This window comes from Medicago sativa, chromosome 7 (genome assembly GCF_051527215.1).
Source record: "Medicago sativa cultivar Bolivia chromosome 7, Bolivia_mono, whole genome shotgun sequence".
Taxonomy (NCBI): domain Eukaryota; kingdom Viridiplantae; phylum Streptophyta; class Magnoliopsida; order Fabales; family Fabaceae; genus Medicago; species Medicago sativa.
In genome coordinates, this window is record NC_140755.1 from 26,333,097 (window position 1) to 26,352,906 (window position 19,810).

General features: G+C 29.8%; 2 protein-coding genes across 3 annotated transcripts; both read right to left on the bottom strand.

The window, feature by feature from the left end:
- Window positions 1-414: 414 nt before the first annotated feature.
- On the bottom strand, window positions 415-2,871 carry LOC146905222 (heat shock cognate 70 kDa protein-like). Its single transcript, XM_085725173.1, has 2 exons — window positions 2,435-2,871; window positions 415-2,166 (listed from the first exon to the last, which is right to left on the bottom strand). The coding sequence occupies exons 1-2, from the start codon at window positions 2,679-2,681 to the stop codon at window positions 512-514; spliced, it is 1,902 nt and encodes a 633-aa protein (XP_085581299.1). The 5' UTR covers window positions 2,682-2,871; the 3' UTR covers window positions 415-511.
- Window positions 2,872-17,571: 14,700 nt separating this feature from the next.
- LOC146905223 (uncharacterized) lies at window positions 17,572-19,116 on the bottom strand. Of its 2 annotated transcripts, none has more exons than XM_085728166.1 (4): window positions 18,829-19,116; window positions 18,513-18,731; window positions 18,340-18,427; window positions 17,572-18,132 (listed from the first exon to the last, which is right to left on the bottom strand). In XM_085728166.1, the coding sequence occupies exons 1-4, from the start codon at window positions 19,099-19,101 to the stop codon at window positions 18,050-18,052; spliced, it is 663 nt and encodes a 220-aa protein (XP_085584292.1). In that variant the 5' UTR covers window positions 19,102-19,116; the 3' UTR covers window positions 17,572-18,049. The 2 variants fall into 2 exon arrangements, with proteins under 2 accessions (XP_085584292.1, XP_085584291.1); XM_085728165.1 differs by having other exon boundaries at window positions 17,572-18,257.
- Window positions 19,117-19,810: the final 694 nt, after the last annotated feature.

Below are 19,810 nucleotides of genomic sequence, written 5' to 3' on the forward strand. Positions count from 1 at the left end.
AATCTATCGAACGGAATATAAAAGTTATCTGAATGTGTCCATGTTAATATTATAGGTTTTGTGACTTCTTATACTTCCATAATTGCGACATTGGATCAAGATTTTTGATTAAGATTACAGTTAATATAGAATATACACACACCTTAGCGGCCCTGCAAGTCATGGTCAATGTTTTATATTTGATGTTCAGTTTCTATATAATTAATAGAATGAATTAATGTCACTTCCAGGTAATTAATCATATAAACATGATTAGGCAAGTCAATTCATAAAGATTATTTACTCAACACTAGAATAGAGTCTGAGAAGGATCAGATCCAAAAGTAAGCTTTGAAGGATGCTGCTAAAACTAGAATAGAGTTAGCATATGGTTTACAATATAGAAAACAGAAAAAGAAAGAAAAAAGAGTAACATGAGAAACACAAACATTAACATAAACTTCAATGCTAATGATAATAAAACTAAAGGTCTGCATTCAGCAATTTCAAAAGCAAGACATCAATTAGAATCTTATCCAAGAAAAATAAAATTATTAGCCTTGGATATAAGCTGTTTCGACATTCTTTCCAGCTCCTCCAGATAACCCTCAAGAATATCTATTTCTTTCTCTTTCTTATTCTTATCAAGCAAATCCATAGCAACAGTAACTGCATTGTTGATCTTCGCAATTTCTTGAGGGGAGAGAATCAAATTAACATCCTTCTTCTTTAAAGCATTCTTCATATTGTAAACACAAGAATCTAAAGCACACATTACCTTGGCCCTCCTTAAAAATTGCATATCTTCCACATGATATTTCTCAGCTTCTTTAATCATTTTTTCAATGTCGAACGTTGACAACCTTTCTTTGTCATTGGTTATGGTGATCATGTTCATATTGCCTGTAGATATTTCCCTAGCAGTAACAGTTAGGATGCCATTTTCATCAATGGAAAAGCATACCTCCAAGGGATGGCCACGGGGAGCTGGAAGACAACGAAGCCCAAATGAACCAAGCAGATTATTGTCAGTAGCTCTTGGTCTCTCACCCTCATAAACAAGAAAATTGACATTGCACTGGTTATCATAAAGGGTGGAATATCCATTTGTCTTCTTGACAGGTATCGAAGTGTTTCTAGGAATCACCACACTCATGATATTTTCCTTATATGTTGCGATACCAAGTGACAATGGCGTAACATCTCGTAGCACCAAGTTGGGGACATTCTTAAAGCCTTTGCTCAAAAAAGCAGCCTGAACAGCTGCACCATAAGCAACAGCTTCATCTGGGTTGATACCCATGAATAATTCCTTCCCCTTGAAAAATTCTAGCAATAGATCCTGCACTTTGGGAATCCTAGACGAGCCACCCACCATAACAATATCAGCAATATCACTCTTCAATATCTTTGAATCCCTGAGACAGGTGTCAACAATATTCATACACGCATTGAAAAAGTCCATGTTAAGTTCCTCAAATTTGGCACGAGTGATTGACGAAGAAAAGTCGATTCCCATAAATAAAGCATCTACCTCAACAGTGGTAGCAAAAGCAAAAGAGAGTATCCTTTTTGCCCTCTCACAGGCAGTTCTCAACCTTCTTAAGGATTTTGCGTTCCGACGAATGTCCACTTTATTCTTCTTTTTGAACTCCTCAACAAAATAGTTCACCATTCTGTTATCGAAGTCCTCGCCCCCAAGGTGAGTGTTTCCTGCCGTAGCTTTTACTTCAAAGACATCACCCTTAATTGTGAGGATAGACACATCAAAAGTACCGCCACCCAGATCAAAAACAAAAATATTTCGGTTACCATCACCGTCACTTCTCTTGTCAAGGCCATATGCAATAGCTGCAGCAGTAGGTTCATTGATTATCCGAATGACATTAAGGCCAGCAATAGTACCAGCATCTATGGTGGCTTTTCGCTGAGAATCATTGAAGTAAGCTGGCACAGTAACAACCGCATTCTTGACCGGCGACCCCAGATATGCCTCCGCAACCTCTCGCATCTTTGTAAGCACCATAGAAGATATTTCCTCAGCACAAAACTGCTTCTCTTGACCCTTGTACTTAACAGTAATCATAGGTTTGTCATTAACACCAGAAATAACCTTGAATGGCCACAACAATATATCTCTTTGAACAACCGGATCACTAAATTTCCTGCCAATTAACCTCTTAGCATCTGCAAAAATAACATTAATTGTAAAATAGCAATTGCATACTAATCAGGGTTTTAAAAAAATGTTTTCAATCATGAAATCAAGAATCTTTACACAACTGCATTTGAGTAGTTTCTTTAAAAACCAATTTCAATACATGATTTTAACAATGATAAAGAAATAAAAATTTGAATCAAGAATCTTTACACAAAAGCAATTATTTTCAAACCAACAACAAAAAAAAACCTAAATACATTCATGTAGCAGTAGATAATAGAAATAGAAATTTACCAAAGATAGTGTTTTCAGGGTTAGTGGCAGATTGATTCTTAGCAGCATCACCAATCAACCTTTGTTCATTGTTGAAAGCAACAAAAGAAGGTGTTGTTCGGTTTCCTTGATCATTGTGAATAATCTCAACTCTTTGGTGTTGATCAAGCCACACAGCAACACAAGAATAGGTTGTTCCAAGATCTATTCCCACGGCACGTCCATCGTATTCTTTTCCCATGATCTTTCTTCTTTTGATGGAATCCATGAAAATAAAAACTCAAAGTCAAACGAATTAGGAAGAAGAAAAAGTTCTAGGGTTTTTTTGTTGTTGAAACTTGAAAGTAACTGTATTAGGGTTTGTTCTCGAAGTGAATAAGCCTGTCTTATATAGGAGAAATGGTACGTAGTATCCGAATGTGAAATGGTGATTGTTAAGGAAGGAAATAAGTTACAACCGCACGACCCGTGTATTCAATGAAAAAACAAATTTGATCAAATTCCATGTAAAATTAATTATTGAAAATATTGAAAATATCATGTTTTGATCAATTTTGAATACAAATGACAAAACGTGTCACTTTAACAAATAACAATTAATTAATGAATGAATTCCTCAAAAAAAAAAAAATTAATTAACGAATGAAGTGAACAAATATTAAGTTGCATAACTGCATTTAACACAATACATGGGCACGTTATTTCCTTTCTTTCAATGTTTTTTCGTTTCTTGGTTGGTAAAATACAAAAGTTAAAAGGGTTAAATATGTTTTTGGTCCCTATAAAAATGCGACTTTCTAAGTTTAGTCATTATTTAATCTATACTATATATAAAGGAAACTACCCCTTTCAGCACATTTTTGGGTTGGATTTTTCTTTCCAAAAATACCCTTAATTTTAAATACAAGTAACGCATGTAACAAATAGATAAGAATAAATTTAAATATTAAAACAAATGTAACAAACACGATATGAATATATGTTTATCTATTTTTTTTCCTTTATTATTTAAAAAGTATAACAAATTAGATGATTATATTTATACTTACTTTTTCATTATTCCAATTATACTCTTAAACAATTTTTTCTATAATAAAGATTATTGTTTGCGTCATTAAAAAAAGCAACACACATTTGTATTTTTATTTTTAATCAAAACCAAAATTTCATAAAAAAAATACCGTTCATAATTTTCAAACGCTAGCGCAATAAAAAGAGCGGAAAGACGGGCACGGAGTGCCCGTCTTTTCGCTAGTTTTAATAGTTTTTTTAGAGTCCGTTAGTTATAGCTTTTTTTTAGGAAAAAATCACTTTTTTTAAGAAAATAATCACTTTTAAAAATATTTGCACCCGTTTGTTACAGATTTTTAAAAAAATCAGAATATAAAAAAAATCAAAAAACAGCTCCAAATGAGAAGTTGTTGAGAGCAGCTTCTCAAAAAATAGATTTTTTTTAGAGGAAAGAGAAAATATGGATTTAAAGATTGAACTAAGTTTGTAACAAAAAAATCACTTTTATATAGCTGTATTCAAACAAACTAAATTATTTTTTAAAAAAAATGATTTTTTACTACGGTAAACAAACGCAAAATAGATTCTGATTTTTCATAAAATCTCTAAAAAATAATCACTAAATTATTTTATGTTAAAATCACTTTTATTTTAATCCGTAACAAACTGGACCTACAAAAAAATTCTGCACTCAATATTAGTCCTTACTCAATCCAAATTTGTTTGATTTATGCTTAAACTCTTAAGTTTTTCAATAATTTTATACAGGCGTGTTAAAAACGTTATTAAAAGTTCCTCCAAAAAAATTATCGCAAAAATTTGATTTCTACGTCCATATTTTTGTTACTTATATCTTATACTTTTGTCGTTTTAAAAAATTTTAAGAGTTTAAGGGTAATTAAACAAAATTTGTTTTAGCAGGGACTAAACTTATAAGTAAATTTTTTTTGTAGGGATTAAAAAAGCTATTAAAATTAAGTAAGGACTAAACTTAGAAGGTCACAATTTTATAGGGACCAAAAACATATTTAACCCAAAGTTAAATGAATAATTAATTAAATATACTTTGTTTCGTCAAAAAGAAGAAAAAAAAATGTGTTGCCACCATAACTAATTAATATGATAATTCATAATTTTATATTTATCAATTGTGTGACAATATATCATCGGATACATGTGTAAAAAAAAATTGATGATGACCGGGGTTTGTACCCTGAACCTTGCATATTTTATGGATTGTCTATACTAACTGAGTTAAGCTCACGAGGACGGATACATGTGTAAAATAATTGTACACTAACAAAATATACTAATTAACTTTTAATAATTGTTGATGAAGAGGTGAGTGAACTCCATGACTTATCTGTAAATTTGCATACAATGGCTCGGGATCAAACTAGTATAAATTGGCAGAAGGCTCGGATGAAGAGGTTACAAGAAGGGGACGCGAACTCAAAAAAATTTCATGGTGTTAGGTCTTCCCGTCAGCGCCGTAATGATGTTCATATGGTCAAGGTTGACGGCTATCACTATTGAAGGGGTGCATAACATTAGAACGGCGGACTTTAACCATTATTCCCGTCACTTTAAATCTCATGGTGCAGATCGGCCAGAAGTTGGGATTCTCCCATTTCAAAAGTTGTCTTTTGGCGAAGCGGGTAATTTAACAAAACATTTTTCGTTGGAAGAAGTGAAGCAAGCGGTGTGGCATTCTGATAGTTACAAGAGCCTGGGTCCAGACGGTATCAATTTTGGATTTATAAAACAATTTTGGGAGTTGATAAAATAAGATTTTATGCAATTTATTGTTGAATTTCACCATAATGGAAAGTTGTTGAAGGGGGTTCATTCTACTTTTATTGCATTGATCCCGAAGGTTACTAGTCCACAACGGTTAAATGATTTTAGGCTTATTTCTCTGGTGGGGTGTATGTACAAGGTTCTAGCTAAGGTGTTGGCTAATTAGCTTCGAGCGGTTATAGGTAGTGTGGTCTCACACTCCCAATCGGCTTCTATGAATTTTCCAACTATATGGTGGAAGTGGATGTCATAATGTGTTGGAAATGCTACGACTTCAGTTCTTGTCAATAGGTGTCCGACATAGGAGTTTCCAATCGAGAGGGGTCTTTGTCAAGGGGACCCTCTTTCCCCATTTTTATTTATATTGGCTTCTGAAGGGTTTAATATTGTGATGAAGGCTATGGAGGGGGCTCATATGTATAAGGGTTATGGTGTTGGCCGAATGGGGGAGGCGCAGCTTACTCACCTTTAGTTTGCGGATGATACAATAATAATTGGTGAGAAGAGTTGGCTGAATGTGCGCTCAATACGTGCGGTGTTATTGTTGTTTGAGGAGATGTCTGGGCTGAAAGTGAACTTCAATAAGAGTATGCTCACTGGTGTTAACATATCTGATTCATGGTTGGCAGAGGCGGCAATGGTGATGAATTTTAGAACGGGGTCGACTCCATTTCCGTACTTGGGTCTTCCTATTGGGAGGGGGGGTTTGGAAAATGAGTTTTTGGAAACCGGTTGTTGACCGTATTGTGGCTCGCCTATCCTTGTGGAATAATAAATTTCTCTCATTTGGTGGTCACCTAGTATTACTGAAATTTGTCTTGTCTTCGCTTCCGATTTACTTTCTTTCCTTTTTCAAGACTCCCGCAAGTATAATTTCTTCTATTGAATCTATTTTTAAAAGATTTTTTTGGGAGGGTGGTGAGGATCCTCCTGACCCCCAACCCTCTATCCTCCTTCGGGACACACACAGAGTCCCAATTTATCCAAGCTATTTTCCTATATGATTTGGATAGTTTGTGTTTGGATTCTTTGGAAGGAAATGAATAGTTTTATTTTGGCTTAATTACACTTTTGGCCCCCTAAGTATCCAAAAGTTGCGATTTTGGCCCCCTAAAAAAAATATCTCTTTTTTGGCCCCTTAAGTTCACTTTTGGTTGCAATTTTGGCCCCCTAGCCCAATTTTGACCCAGTCAACGCTGACGTGGACGCATTTTTGTATTTTTTAATATTTTTTTTTATTTTGTAATTAAAAAATAAATAAAAATTTTGGAAAAATGAAAAATTAATAAAAAAATTGAAATTTTTTTTTAAAAATTCTGGAAAATTGAAAAATTAATAAAAAATAGAAAAAAAATATTAAAAAATTCTGGGAAATTGAAAAATTAATAAAAAAATTGAAAAAAATATTAAAAAATTCTGGAAAATTGAAAAATTAATAAAAATGTAAAATAATTGAAAAAATACGGAAAAAATTTAAAAATTCAGGAAAAATTAATAAAAATAAAAAATGATTAAAAAAAATTGAAAAATTGAAAATTCATTAGTATTAAAAAAAATTAAAAATTGAAAAAAATTTAAAAATTTCGAAAACATCTGGAAAATTTGAAAACGGAATTCTGGAAAATTGAAAAAATTGAAAATTCTGGAAAATACGGAAAATATTTAAAAATTTTCGAAATTTTCATTAGTATTTTTTTCCGGGAATTTTTGTGTATTTATAAACCGGAATACACATAATGAAAATTTCCCGGAAAAAATACTAATGAAAATTTTCTTGGAAAAAATACTAATGAAAATTTAGAAGTTTCGAAAAATACACTGAAAAAACCTAAGCTCGACATATATACTAATGAAAATTTCGAAATTTCGAGAAATACTAATGAAAATTTCAAAAATTCAATTTTTTTAAAAATGATTAATCTTTTTAATTTTTTCGAAAATTTCGAATTTTTTTAAATATTTTCCAGAATTTTTATTTTTCATTAAAATTTTAATTAGAATTTTTCCAGAATTTTAATTTTTTTTAGAAAATTTCGAAATTTTATTTTTTCATAATTTTTTAGATTATTTTAATCATTTTTTATTAATTTTTCAATTTTCCCGAATTTTTTTATTTTTTTTCAATTTTTTTATTAATTTTTCAATTTTCCAGAATTTTATAATATTTTTTTTCAATTTTTTTATTAATTTTCAAATTTTTTTGTAATTAAAAAAACATTTTTATTTCTGTAATAAAAAAACATTTTTTAATTACAAAAATATTTTTTTTATTTTTTATAAATTAAAAAAAATAAAAAAAAATAAAATAAAAAAAAGTTACACACGTGGCGCCCACGTGTCTGTTGACTGGGTCAAAATTGGCTTTGGGGGCCAAAATTGCAACCAAAAGTGAACTTAAGGGGCCAAAAAAGATATATTTTTTTTAGGGGGCCAAAATCGCAACTTTTGGATACTTAGGGGGCCAAAAGTGTAATTAAGCCTGTTATTTTTCATCTTAAGCAGGTCTCAGTTCGTCACTTGTTTAACAAAGTCAAACCTTTACCATTTTGGGAGTTGGAGGCGAAAATCCAGAATTTAGCTTTTGCTCTGGTGGTGTAATTATATTTTGTGCATGGGTTTTGTCACTTAGCTTTTCATCTTATTGTTTTTTGTTCGATGTTTGATACTGCAATGAACTATTTCTATTCTTAAATTCAATCCTCGCACGAATTGACCAAGTGCATTTTTTAGTGGATGAATATATGCCTTCAAATCATGAAAGGAGTCTATCTATATCTATCGATAAATGCTATTCTTTACCGAGCATACGGGAGATGAAAGTGAGGAATGCTTACATGGCTCCTTGTCTAAAATGCCATCGCTTAGACTCTTCATCTCACTAATTTCGTGGTCTTCATGGATAATTTTCTATTAAATAATCGAAAGAAACAATGTATTGTGACATAAATATAAATATATGAAAACAATTTATTCTCTTCTATTATTGCATGAATATAGGAAAACAATTTATTCTCCTCACAAATCTCACCATCTTTTTTCTAATATGTCATCGATTAATCTATTCATCTCACTAATTTGCATGGGTGTGGTTATGGTGCATAAGTAGATCCTTATGCACCGTGCATAATTGCTTTCTACACCCAACATAATTGCTTTCTACACCTCAAGTGAAAGCTTAAATCTAATAAGTAGAGGTGTCAATAGAGCCCCAAATTTCAAAGCCCACTTAAAAAAGCTCCCACCAAACCCACTAAATTAAAGCCCCATATTATAATTTTTTTCTTAACAATTTATTTATGCAAAATAGTTTATTCGAAATAGTTTATTTATGCAAAACAACTTATTAGAATGATTTTTTTAAAACCGCTTATTCAAAACAACTTATTTATGCAAAACAGCTTATTCCGATCTCATTTTAAAAAGCAACTTATTCAAAACAACTTATTTATGCAAAACAGCTTATTCGAAACAACTTATTAGGATCACTTTTTTTAAAACCGCTTATTCAAAACAACTTATTTATGCAAAACAACTTATTTGTGCAAAACAGCTTGTTTATACAAAACAGCTTATTCCGATTTCATTTTAAAAAACAACTTATACAAAACAACTTATTTATGCAAAACAACATATTTATGCAAAACAACTTATTCAAAACAGCTTATTTATGCAAAACAGCTTATTCGAAACAACTTATTTATACAAAACAGCTTATTTGTGCAAAACAGCTTATTTATACAAAACAGCTTATTCCGATTTCATTTTAAAAAACAAATATTCAAAACAACTTATTTATGCAAAACAACATATTTATGCAAAACAACTTATTCAAAACAGCTTATTTATGCAAAACAGCTTATTCGAAACAACTTATTTACACAAAATAGCTTATTTGTGCAAAACAGCTTATTCAAAACAACTTATTTATACAAAACAACTTATTTGTGCGAAACAGCTTATTCAAAACAGCTTATTTATACAAAACAACTTATTCCGATTTCATTTAAAAAACAACTTATTTATGCAAAACAACATATTTATGCAAAACAACTTATTCAAAACAGCTTATTTATGCAAAACAGCTTATTCGAAACAACTTATTTATACAAAATAGCTTATTTGTTCAAAACAGCTTATTCAAAACAGCTTATTTATACAAAACAGCTTATTCCGATTTCATTTTAAAAACCAACTTATTCAAAACAACTTATATATGCAAAACAACATATTTATGCAAAACAACTTATTCAAAACAGCTTATTTATGCAAAACAGCTTATTCGAAACAACTTATTTATACAAAATAGCTTATTTGTGCAAAACAGCTTATTCAAAACAACTTATTTATACAAAACAACTTATTTGTGCAAAACAGCTTATTCAAAACAGCTTATTTATACAAAACAACTTATTCCGATTTCATTTTAAAAAATAACTTATTCAAAACAACTTATTTATGCAAAACAACATATTTATGCAAAAACAACTTATTCAAAACAGCTTATTTATGCAAAACAGCTTATTCTATAATAAAGATTATTGTTTGCGTCATTAAAAAAAGCAACACACATTTGTATTTTTATTTTTAATCAAAACCAAAATTTCATAAAAAAAATACCGTTCATAATTTTCAAACGCTAGCGCAATAAAAAGAGCGGAAAGACGGGCACGGAGTGCCCGTCTTTTCGCTAGTTTTAATAGTTTTTTTAGAGTCCGTTAGTTATAGCTTTTTTTTAGGAAAAAATCACTTTTTTTAAGAAAATAATCACTTTTAAAAATATTTGCACCCGTTTGTTACAGATTTTTAAAAAAATCAGAATATAAAAAAAATCAAAAAACAGCTCCAAATGAGAAGTTGTTGAGAGCAGCTTCTCAAAAAATAGATTTTTTTTAGAGGAAAGAGAAAATATGGATTTAAAGATTGAACTAAGTTTGTAACAAAAAAATCACTTTTATATAGCTGTATTCAAACAAACTAAATTATTTTTTAAAAAAAATGATTTTTTACTACGGTAAACAAACGCAAAATAGATTCTGATTTTTCATAAAATCTCTAAAAAATAATCACTAAATTATTTTATGTTAAAATCACTTTTATTTTAATCCGTAACAAACTGGACCTACAAAAAAATTCTGCACTCAATATTAGTCCTTACTCAATCCAAATTTGTTTGATTTATGCTTAAACTCTTAAGTTTTTCAATAATTTTATACAGGCGTGTTAAAAACGTTATTAAAAGTTCCTCCAAAAAAATTATCGCAAAAATTTGATTTCTACGTCCATATTTTTGTTACTTATATCTTATACTTTTGTCGTTTTAAAAAATTTTAAGAGTTTAAGGGTAATTAAACAAAATTTGTTTTAGCAGGGACTAAACTTATAAGTAAATTTTTTTTGTAGGGATTAAAAAAGCTATTAAAATTAAGTAAGGACTAAACTTAGAAGGTCACAATTTTATAGGGACCAAAAACATATTTAACCCAAAGTTAAATGAATAATTAATTAAATATACTTTGTTTCGTCAAAAAGAAGAAAAAAAAATGTGTTGCCACCATAACTAATTAATATGATAATTCATAATTTTATATTTATCAATTGTGTGACAATATATCATCGGATACATGTGTAAAAAAAAATTGATGATGACCGGGGTTTGTACCCTGAACCTTGCATATTTTATGCATTGTCTATACTAACTGAGTTAAGCTCACGAGGACGGATACATGTGTAAAATAATTGTACACTAACAAAATATACTAATTAACTTTTAATAATTGTTGATGAAGAGGTGAGTGAACTCCATGACTTATCTGTAAATTTGCATACAATGGCTCGGGATCAAACTAGTATAAATTGGCAGAAGGCTCGGATGAAGAGGTTACAAGAAGGGGACGCGAACTCAAAAAAATTTCATGGTGTTAGGTCTTCCCGTCAGCGCCGTAATGATGTTCATATGGTCAAGGTTGACGGCTATCACTATTGAAGGGGTGCATAACATTAGAACGGCGGACTTTAACCATTATTCCCGTCACTTTAAATCTCATGGTGCAGATCGGCCAGAAGTTGGGATTCTCCCATTTCAAAAGTTGTCTTTTGGCGAAGCGGGTAATTTAACAAAACATTTTTCGTTGGAAGAAGTGAAGCAAGCGGTGTGGCATTCTGATAGTTACAAGTGCCTGGGTCCAGACGGTATCAATTTTGGATTTATAAAACAATTTTGGGAGTTGATAAAATAAGATTTTATGCAATTTATTGTTGAATTTCACCATAATGGAAAGTTGTTGAAGGGGGTTCATTCTACTTTTATTGCATTGATCCCGAAGGTTACTAGTCCACAACGGTTAAATGATTTTAGGCTTATTTCTCTGGTGGGGTGTATGTACAAGGTTCTAGCTAAGGTGTTGGCTAATTAGCTTCGAGCGGTTATAGGTAGTGTGGTCTCACACTCCCAATCGGCTTCTATGAATTTTCCAACTATATGGTGGAAGTGGATGTCATAATGTGTTGGAAATGCTACGACTTCAGTTCTTGTCAATAGGTGTCCGACATAGGAGTTTCCAATCGAGAGGGGTCTTTGTCAAGGGGACCCTCTTTCCCCATTTTTATTTATATTGGCTTCTGAAGGGTTTAATATTGTGATGAAGGCTATGGAGGGGGCTCATATGTATAAGGGTTATGGTGTTGGCCGAATGGGGGAGGCGCAGCTTACTCACCTTTAGTTTGCGGATGATACAATAATAATTGGTGAGAAGAGTTGGCTGAATGTGCGCTCAATACGTGCGGTGTTATTGTTGTTTAAGGAGATGTCTGGGCTGAAAGTGAACTTCAATAAGAGTATGCTCACTGGTGTTAACATATCTGATTCATGGTTGGCAGAGGCGGCAATGGTGATGAATTTTAGAACGGGGTCGACTCCATTTCTGTACTTGGGTCTTCCTATTGGGAGGGGGGGTTTGGAAAATGAGTTTTTGGAAACCGGTTGTTGACCGTATTGTGGCTCGCCTATCCTTGTGGAATAATAAATTTCTCTCATTTGGTGGTCACCTAGTATTACTGAAATTTGTCTTGTCTTCGCTTCCGATTTACTTTCTTTCCTTTTTCAAGACTCCCGCAAGTATAATTTCTTCTATTGAATCTATTTTTAAAAGATTTTTTTGGGAGGGTGGTGAGGATCCTCCTGACCCCCAACCCTCTATCCTCCTTCGGGACACACACAGAGTCCCAATTTATCCAAGCTATTTTCCTATATGATTTGGATAGTTTGTGTTTGGATTCTTTGGAAGGAAATGAATAGTTTTATTTTGGCTTAATTACACTTTTGGCCCCCTAAGTATCCAAAAGTTGCGATTTTGGCCCCCTAAAAAAAATATCTCTTTTTTGGCCCCTTAAGTTCACTTTTGGTTGCAATTTTGGCCCCCTAGCCCAATTTTGACCCAGTCAACGCTGACGTGGACGCATTTTTGTATTTTTTAATATTTTTTTTATTTTGTAATTAAAAAATAAATAAAAATTTTGGAAAAATGAAAAATTAATAAAAAAATTGAAATTTTTTTTTAAAAATTCTGGAAAATTGAAAAATTAATAAAAAATTGAAAAAAAATATTAAAAAATTCTGGGAAATTGAAAAATTAATAAAAAAATTGAAAAAAATATTAAAAAATTCTGGAAAATTGAAAAATTAATAAAAATGTAAAATAATTGAAAAAATACGGAAAAAATTTAAAAATTCAGGAAAAATTAATAAAAATAAAAAATGATTAAAAAAAATTGAAAAATTGAAAATTCATTAGTATTAAAAAAATTAAAAATTGAAAAAAATTTAAAAATTTCGAAAACATCTGGAAAATTTGAAAACGGAATTCTTAAAAAAACGGAATTCTGGAAAATTGAAAAAATTGAAAATTCTGGAAAATACGGAAAATAATTAAAAATTTTCGAAATTTTCATTAGTATTTTTTTCCGGGAATTTTTGTGTATTTATAAACCGGAATACACATAATGAAAATTTCCCGGAAAAAATACTAATGAAAATTTTCTTGGAAAAAATACTAATGAAAATTTAGAAGTTTCGAAAAATACACTGAAAAAACCTAAGCTCGACATATATACTAATGAAAATTTCGAAATTTCGAGAAATACTAATGAAAATTTCAAAAATTCAATTTTTTTAAAAATGATTAATCTTTTTAATTTTTTCGAAAATTTCGAATTTTTTTAAATATTTTCCAGAATTTTTATTTTTCATTAAAATTTTAATTAGAATTTTTCCAGAATTTTAATTTTTTTTAGAAAATTTCGAAATTTTATTTTTTCATAATTTTTTAGATTATTTTAATCATTTTTTATTAATTTTTCAATTTTCCCGAATTTTTTTATTTTTTTTCAATTTTTTTATTAATTTTTCAATTTTCCAGAATTTTATAATATTTTTTTTCAATTTTTTTATTAATTTTCAAAATTTTTTTCAAATTTTTTTGTAATTAAAAAAACATTTTTATTTCTGTAATAAAAAAACATTTTTTAATTACAAAAATATTTTTTTTATTTTTTATAAATTAAAAAAAATAAAAAAAAATAAAATAAAAAAAAGTTACACACGTGGTGCCCACGTGTCTGTTGACTGGGTCAAAATTGGCTTTGGGGGCCAAAATTGCAACCAAAAGTGAACTTAAGGGGCCAAAAAAGAGATATTTTTTTTAGGGGGCCAAAATCGCAACTTTTGGATACTTAGGGGGCCAAAAGTGTAATTAAGCCTGTTATTTTTCATCTTAAGCAGGTCTCAGTTCGTCACTTGTTTAACAAAGTCAAACCTTTACCATTTTGGGAGTTGGAGGCGAAAATCCAGAATTTAGCTTTTGATCTGGTGGTGTAATTATATTTTGTGCATGGGTTTTGTCACTTAGCTTTTCATCTTATTGTTTTTTGTTCGATGTTTGATACTGCAATGAACTATTTCTATTCTTAAATTCAATCCTCGCACGAATTGACCAAGTGCATTTTTTAGTGGATGAATATATGCCTTCAAATCATGAAAGGAGTCTATCTATATCTATCGATAAATGCTATTCTTTACCGAGCATACGGGAGATGAAAGTGAGGAATGCTTACATGGCTCCTTGTCTAAAATGCCATCGCTTAGACTCTTCATCTCACTAATTTCGTGGTCTTCATGGATAATTTTCTATTAAATAATCGAAAGAAACAATGTATTGTGACATAAATATAAATATATGAAAACAATTTATTCTCTTCTATTATTGCATGAATATAGGAAAACAATTTATTCTCCTCACAAATCTCACCATCTTTTTTCTAATATGTCATCGATTAATCTATTCATCTCACTAATTTGCATGGGTGTGGTTATGGTGCATAAGTAGATCCTTATGCACCGTGCATAATTGCTTTCTACACCCAACATAATTGCTTTCTACACCTCAAGTGAAAGCTTAAATCTAATAAGTAGAGGTGTCAATAGAGCCCCAAATTTCAAAGCCCACTTAAAAAAGCTCCCACCAAACCCACTAAATTAAAGCCCCATATTATAATTTTTTTCTTAACAATTTATTTATGCAAAATAGTTTATTCGAAATAGTTTATTTATGCAAAACAACTTATTAGAATGATTTTTTTAAAACCGCTTATTCAAAACAACTTATTTATGCAAAACAGCTTATTCCGATCTCATTTTAAAAAGCAACTTATTCAAAACAACTTATTTATGCAAAACAGCTTATTCGAAACAACTTATTAGGATCACTTTTTTTAAAACCGCTTATTCAAAACAACTTATTTATGCAAAACAACTTATTTGTGCAAAACAGCTTGTTTATACAAAACAGCTTATTCCGATTTCATTTTAAAAAACAACTTATACAAAACAACTTATTTATGCAAAACAACATATTTATGCAAAACAACTTATTCAAAACAGCTTATTTATGCAAAACAGCTTATTCGAAACAACTTATTTATACAAAACAGCTTATTTGTGCAAAACAGCTTATTTATACAAAACAGCTTATTCCGATTTCATTTTAAAAAACAAATATTCAAAACAACTTATTTATGCAAAACAACATATTTATGCAAAACAACTTATTCAAAACAGCTTATTTATGCAAAACAGCTTATTCGAAACAACTTATTTACACAAAATAGCTTATTTGTGCAAAACAGCTTATTCAAAACAACTTATTTATACAAAACAACTTATTTGTGCGAAACAGCTTATTCAAAACAGCTTATTTATACAAAACAACTTATTCCGATTTCATTTTAAAAAACAACTTATTTATGCAAAACAACATATTTATGCAAAACAACTTATTCAAAACAGCTTATTTATGCAAAACAGCTTATTCGAAACAACTTATTTATACAAAATAGCTTATTTGTTCAAAACAGCTTATTCAAAACAGCTTATTTATACAAAACAGCTTATTCCGATTTCATTTTAAAAACCAACTTATTCAAAACAACTTATATATGCAAAACAACATATTTATGCAAAACAACTTATTCAAAACAGCTTATTTATGCAAAACAGCTTATTCGAAACAACTTATTTATACAAAATAGCTTATTTGTGCAAAACAGCTTATTCAAAACAACTTATTTATACAAAACAACTTATTTGTGCAAAACAGCTTATTCAAAACAGCTTATTTATACAAAACAACTTATTCCGATTTCATTTTAAAAAATAACTTATTCAAAACAACTTATTTATGCAAAACAACATATTTATGCAAAAACAACTTATTCAAAACAGCTTATTTATGCAAGACAGCTTATTCGAAACAACTTATTTATACAAAATAGCTTATTTGTGCAAAACAGCTTAATCAAAACAACTTATTTATACAAAACAGCTTATTTGTGCAAAACAGCTTATTTATACAAAACAGCTTATTCCGATTTCATTTTAAAAAACAACTTATTCAAAACAACTTATATATGCAAAACAACGTATTTACGCAAAACAACGTATTCAAAACAACTTATTTATGCAAAACAGCTTATTCGAAACAACTTATTTATACAAAATAGCTTATTTTTGCAAAACAGCTTATTCAAAACAACTTATTTATACAAAACAGCTTATTTGTGCAAAACAGCTTATTTATACAAAACAGCTTATTCCGATTTCATTTTAAAAAACAACTTATTCAAAACAACTTATATATGCAAAACAACATATTTATGCAAAACAACTTATTCAAAACAGCTTATTTATGCAAAACAGCTTATTCGAAACAACTTATTTATAAAAAAAAGCTTATTTGTGCAAAACAGCTTATTCAAAACAACTTATTTATACAAAACAGCTTATTTGTGCAAAACAGCTTATTCAAAACAGCTTATTTATACAAAACAGCTTATTCGAAACAACTTATTTATATAAAATAGCTTATTTGTGCAAAACAGCTTATTCAAAACAACTTATTTATAAAAAACAGCTTGTTTGTGCAAAACAGCTATTTTGCACAAAATAAGCTGTTTTGAATAAGCTTTTTATGAGTTAGAGAGAGAAATGAGTATGGATTATGAGTTTCTTTACTGGAACGTTGTTTAACATGTTATACACCGAAATTATTACTGAAACCATAATTATGGTTTAATGGTTTTGATAATCATGTATGTGAAATCAAGATAAATGTGTAATGATTTTTAATGAAATTATTATTGTTAGATGGTTTTGAATAATGATTAAGATGTTATACACTGAAATTATTACTGAAACCATAATTATGGTTTAATGGTTTTGATAGTCTTCTATAAGAAACCAAAATAATTGTCTAATGGTTTTGCTATGGCTATGGTTTCTGTGAGTTGGTTTCAAAACCATTTTGTTGTGGAAATGGTTTCCGTGAGTTGTACTCCAAAACCATTTTGCAGTGAAAATGGTTTCCGTGAGTTAGACTCCAAAACCATTTTGCAGTGAAAATGGTTTCCGTGAGTAATGCTAACACCAGATCCGAACCGGATTGATCATAAACAACACAATTCATCACAACATTCTCAGTAATTCATCAAATCCGAATTCCAGCTTATACCAACAGATTTCACATCGAATCATTTCCCAATTCCAGTGAAAATGGTTTTGTAATAAAAAAATTGTGATAAACATTTAAATCATTATTAAGTAACCAATTAATAGTACACACTTATAACCTAATGTGAATTAATCAATAAGTAACCACTTTTTTGTAAAGCCTCGTCATCTCTCTTTTATTTCTTACGTTGTAAAACGAATTTCTGACTTTGTCTAAATATAATCGCGCTTTAATGGTTTTAATAGACTTGTATGTGAAAGAAAAATAATTGTCAAATGCTAAATAAAATAAAAGAATAGTGAAAATTATTATTGACAAATGATTTTAAATAAAAACTATTACTGAAACCATAAGTGTGGTTTAATGGTTTTGATAGTGTTCTACACGAAACCAAACTAATTGTTTAATGGTTTTGCTATGGGTATGGTTTCTGTTAGTTGTACTCCAAAACCATTTTGCTGTGGAAATGGTTTATGTGAGTTGTACTCCAAAACCATTAGATGTACTTAATGGTTTTCTTTGATCCAACATGGTGCATATCACAATCAAAAATAAAAAACATATGGAATTTTCTAACCATAACAGAACATTTTCAAAACCATCAGATTCAGGCACCAACTTTGAATTCTTAGCAACATAATCACAATTCTCAGAAAAATTCCCAATTTGATTTCGACAATTTCTCAAACCAAGTCCATCATCAATTTTCCCCAATTCAAATCAATCCCTAATCCCTCCAACTCATTACTCCCAATTCTCCTCCTCTTCAACGTCGTCCTTTCACAATCAACGTCGTCCTTTTTCTTCCAAAAATCAAGAATGCAAAGGAACTTGAAAATCTCCAGCAAACTTCATCACCAAACCAATCAAACCCATCATATATATGTAACCAAAATTGAAAATCATAGCAAGATTCGAATTCAAACACAAAATCATCGGTAGTAACAGTTGACAAATTCCTGAAAGGATGGGACCTGAGAATTGAACCAAAACAAGTGAATGAAATAAAAGTGAAGAAAATATGAATTTCAATCAAAACAGAACACAGTAACATACCTTTGATTTTCTCAATGCGTCTCTTGATTTCTTGTGAACAAGCTTCACAATACATGTGAACTTTCAGAATCACTATCATAACCTTAGGCTGCACCATATAATAAAATAAAAATGATAAAAATGATCCATCACAGATTCAGATAAATTTAAAAAGAAAAAAATAATTAATTAACCTCTTCAGCTTTCTTTTCTTCCTCTGGCTTAGGTTTCTCTTTCTCTTCAATTTTTTTCTCTTGTTCTGAAGGTGGTTTTGGGATCGGAGAAAGAAGCTCAACTTGTCTATGACTCTTCCTCTGAACTCTTTCAAGAACCTTCAATGGATCCGCTTTTTCTCCTTTAACAACAACCTTGTGAGATTTGCAATCAGTAACCACATCTTCATAATTATAAATCTACACGTTTTCACGCATAGCGTTACGCAATTCAAAATTGAAATCTCTACAAATTCACAATCACGCAAACTTGTCACGAATTACAATACACACATACCTCAGAAGAATAGGGATGATCTGCAATTCCGTTTGGGATCGGCGACCTAGGAATCGAATAAGCTGTTTGTGCAAAATAGCTTATTTTGTGCAAAATAGCTGTTTTGCACAAATAAGCTGTTTTGTATAAATAAGTTGTTTTGAATAAGCTGTTTTGCACAAATAAGCTATTTTGTATAAATAAGTTGTTTCGAATAAGCTGTTTTGAATAAGCTGTTTTGCACAAATACGCTGTTTTGTATAAATAAGTTGTTTCGAATAAGCTGTTTTGCATAAATAAACTGTTTTGAATAAGTTGTTTTGCATAAATATGTTGTTTTGCATAAATAAGTTGTTTTGAATAAGTTGTTTTTAAAATGAAATTGGAATAAGCTGTTTTGTATAAATAAGCTGTTTTGAATAAGTTGTTTTGCACAAATAAGCTGTTTTGTATAAATAAGTTGTTTTGAATAAGCTGTTTTGCACAAATAAGCTCTTTTGTATAAATAAGTTGTTTCGAATAAGCTGTCTTGCATAAATAAGCTGTTTTGAATAAGTTGTTTTGCATAAATATGTTGTTTTGCATAAATAAGTTGTTTTGAATAAGTTGTTTTTTAAAATGAAATCGGAATAAGTTGTTTTGTATAAATAAGCTGTTTTGAATAAGCTGTTTTGCACAAATAAGCTGTTTTGTATAAATAAGTTGTTTTGAATAAGTTGTTTTGCACAAATAAGCTATTCTGTATAAATAAGTTGTTTCGAATAAGCTGTTTTGCATAAATAAGCTGTTTTGAATAAGTTGTTTTGCATAAATATGTTGTTTTGCATAAATAAGTTGTTTTGAATAAATTGTTTTTTAAAATGAAATCGGAATAACCTGTTTTGTATAAATAAGCTGTTTTGAATAAGCTGTTTTGAACAAATAAGCTGTTTTGCATAAATAAGCTGTTTTGAATAAGCGGTTTTAAAAAAAGTGATCCTAATAAGTTGTTTCAAATAAGCTG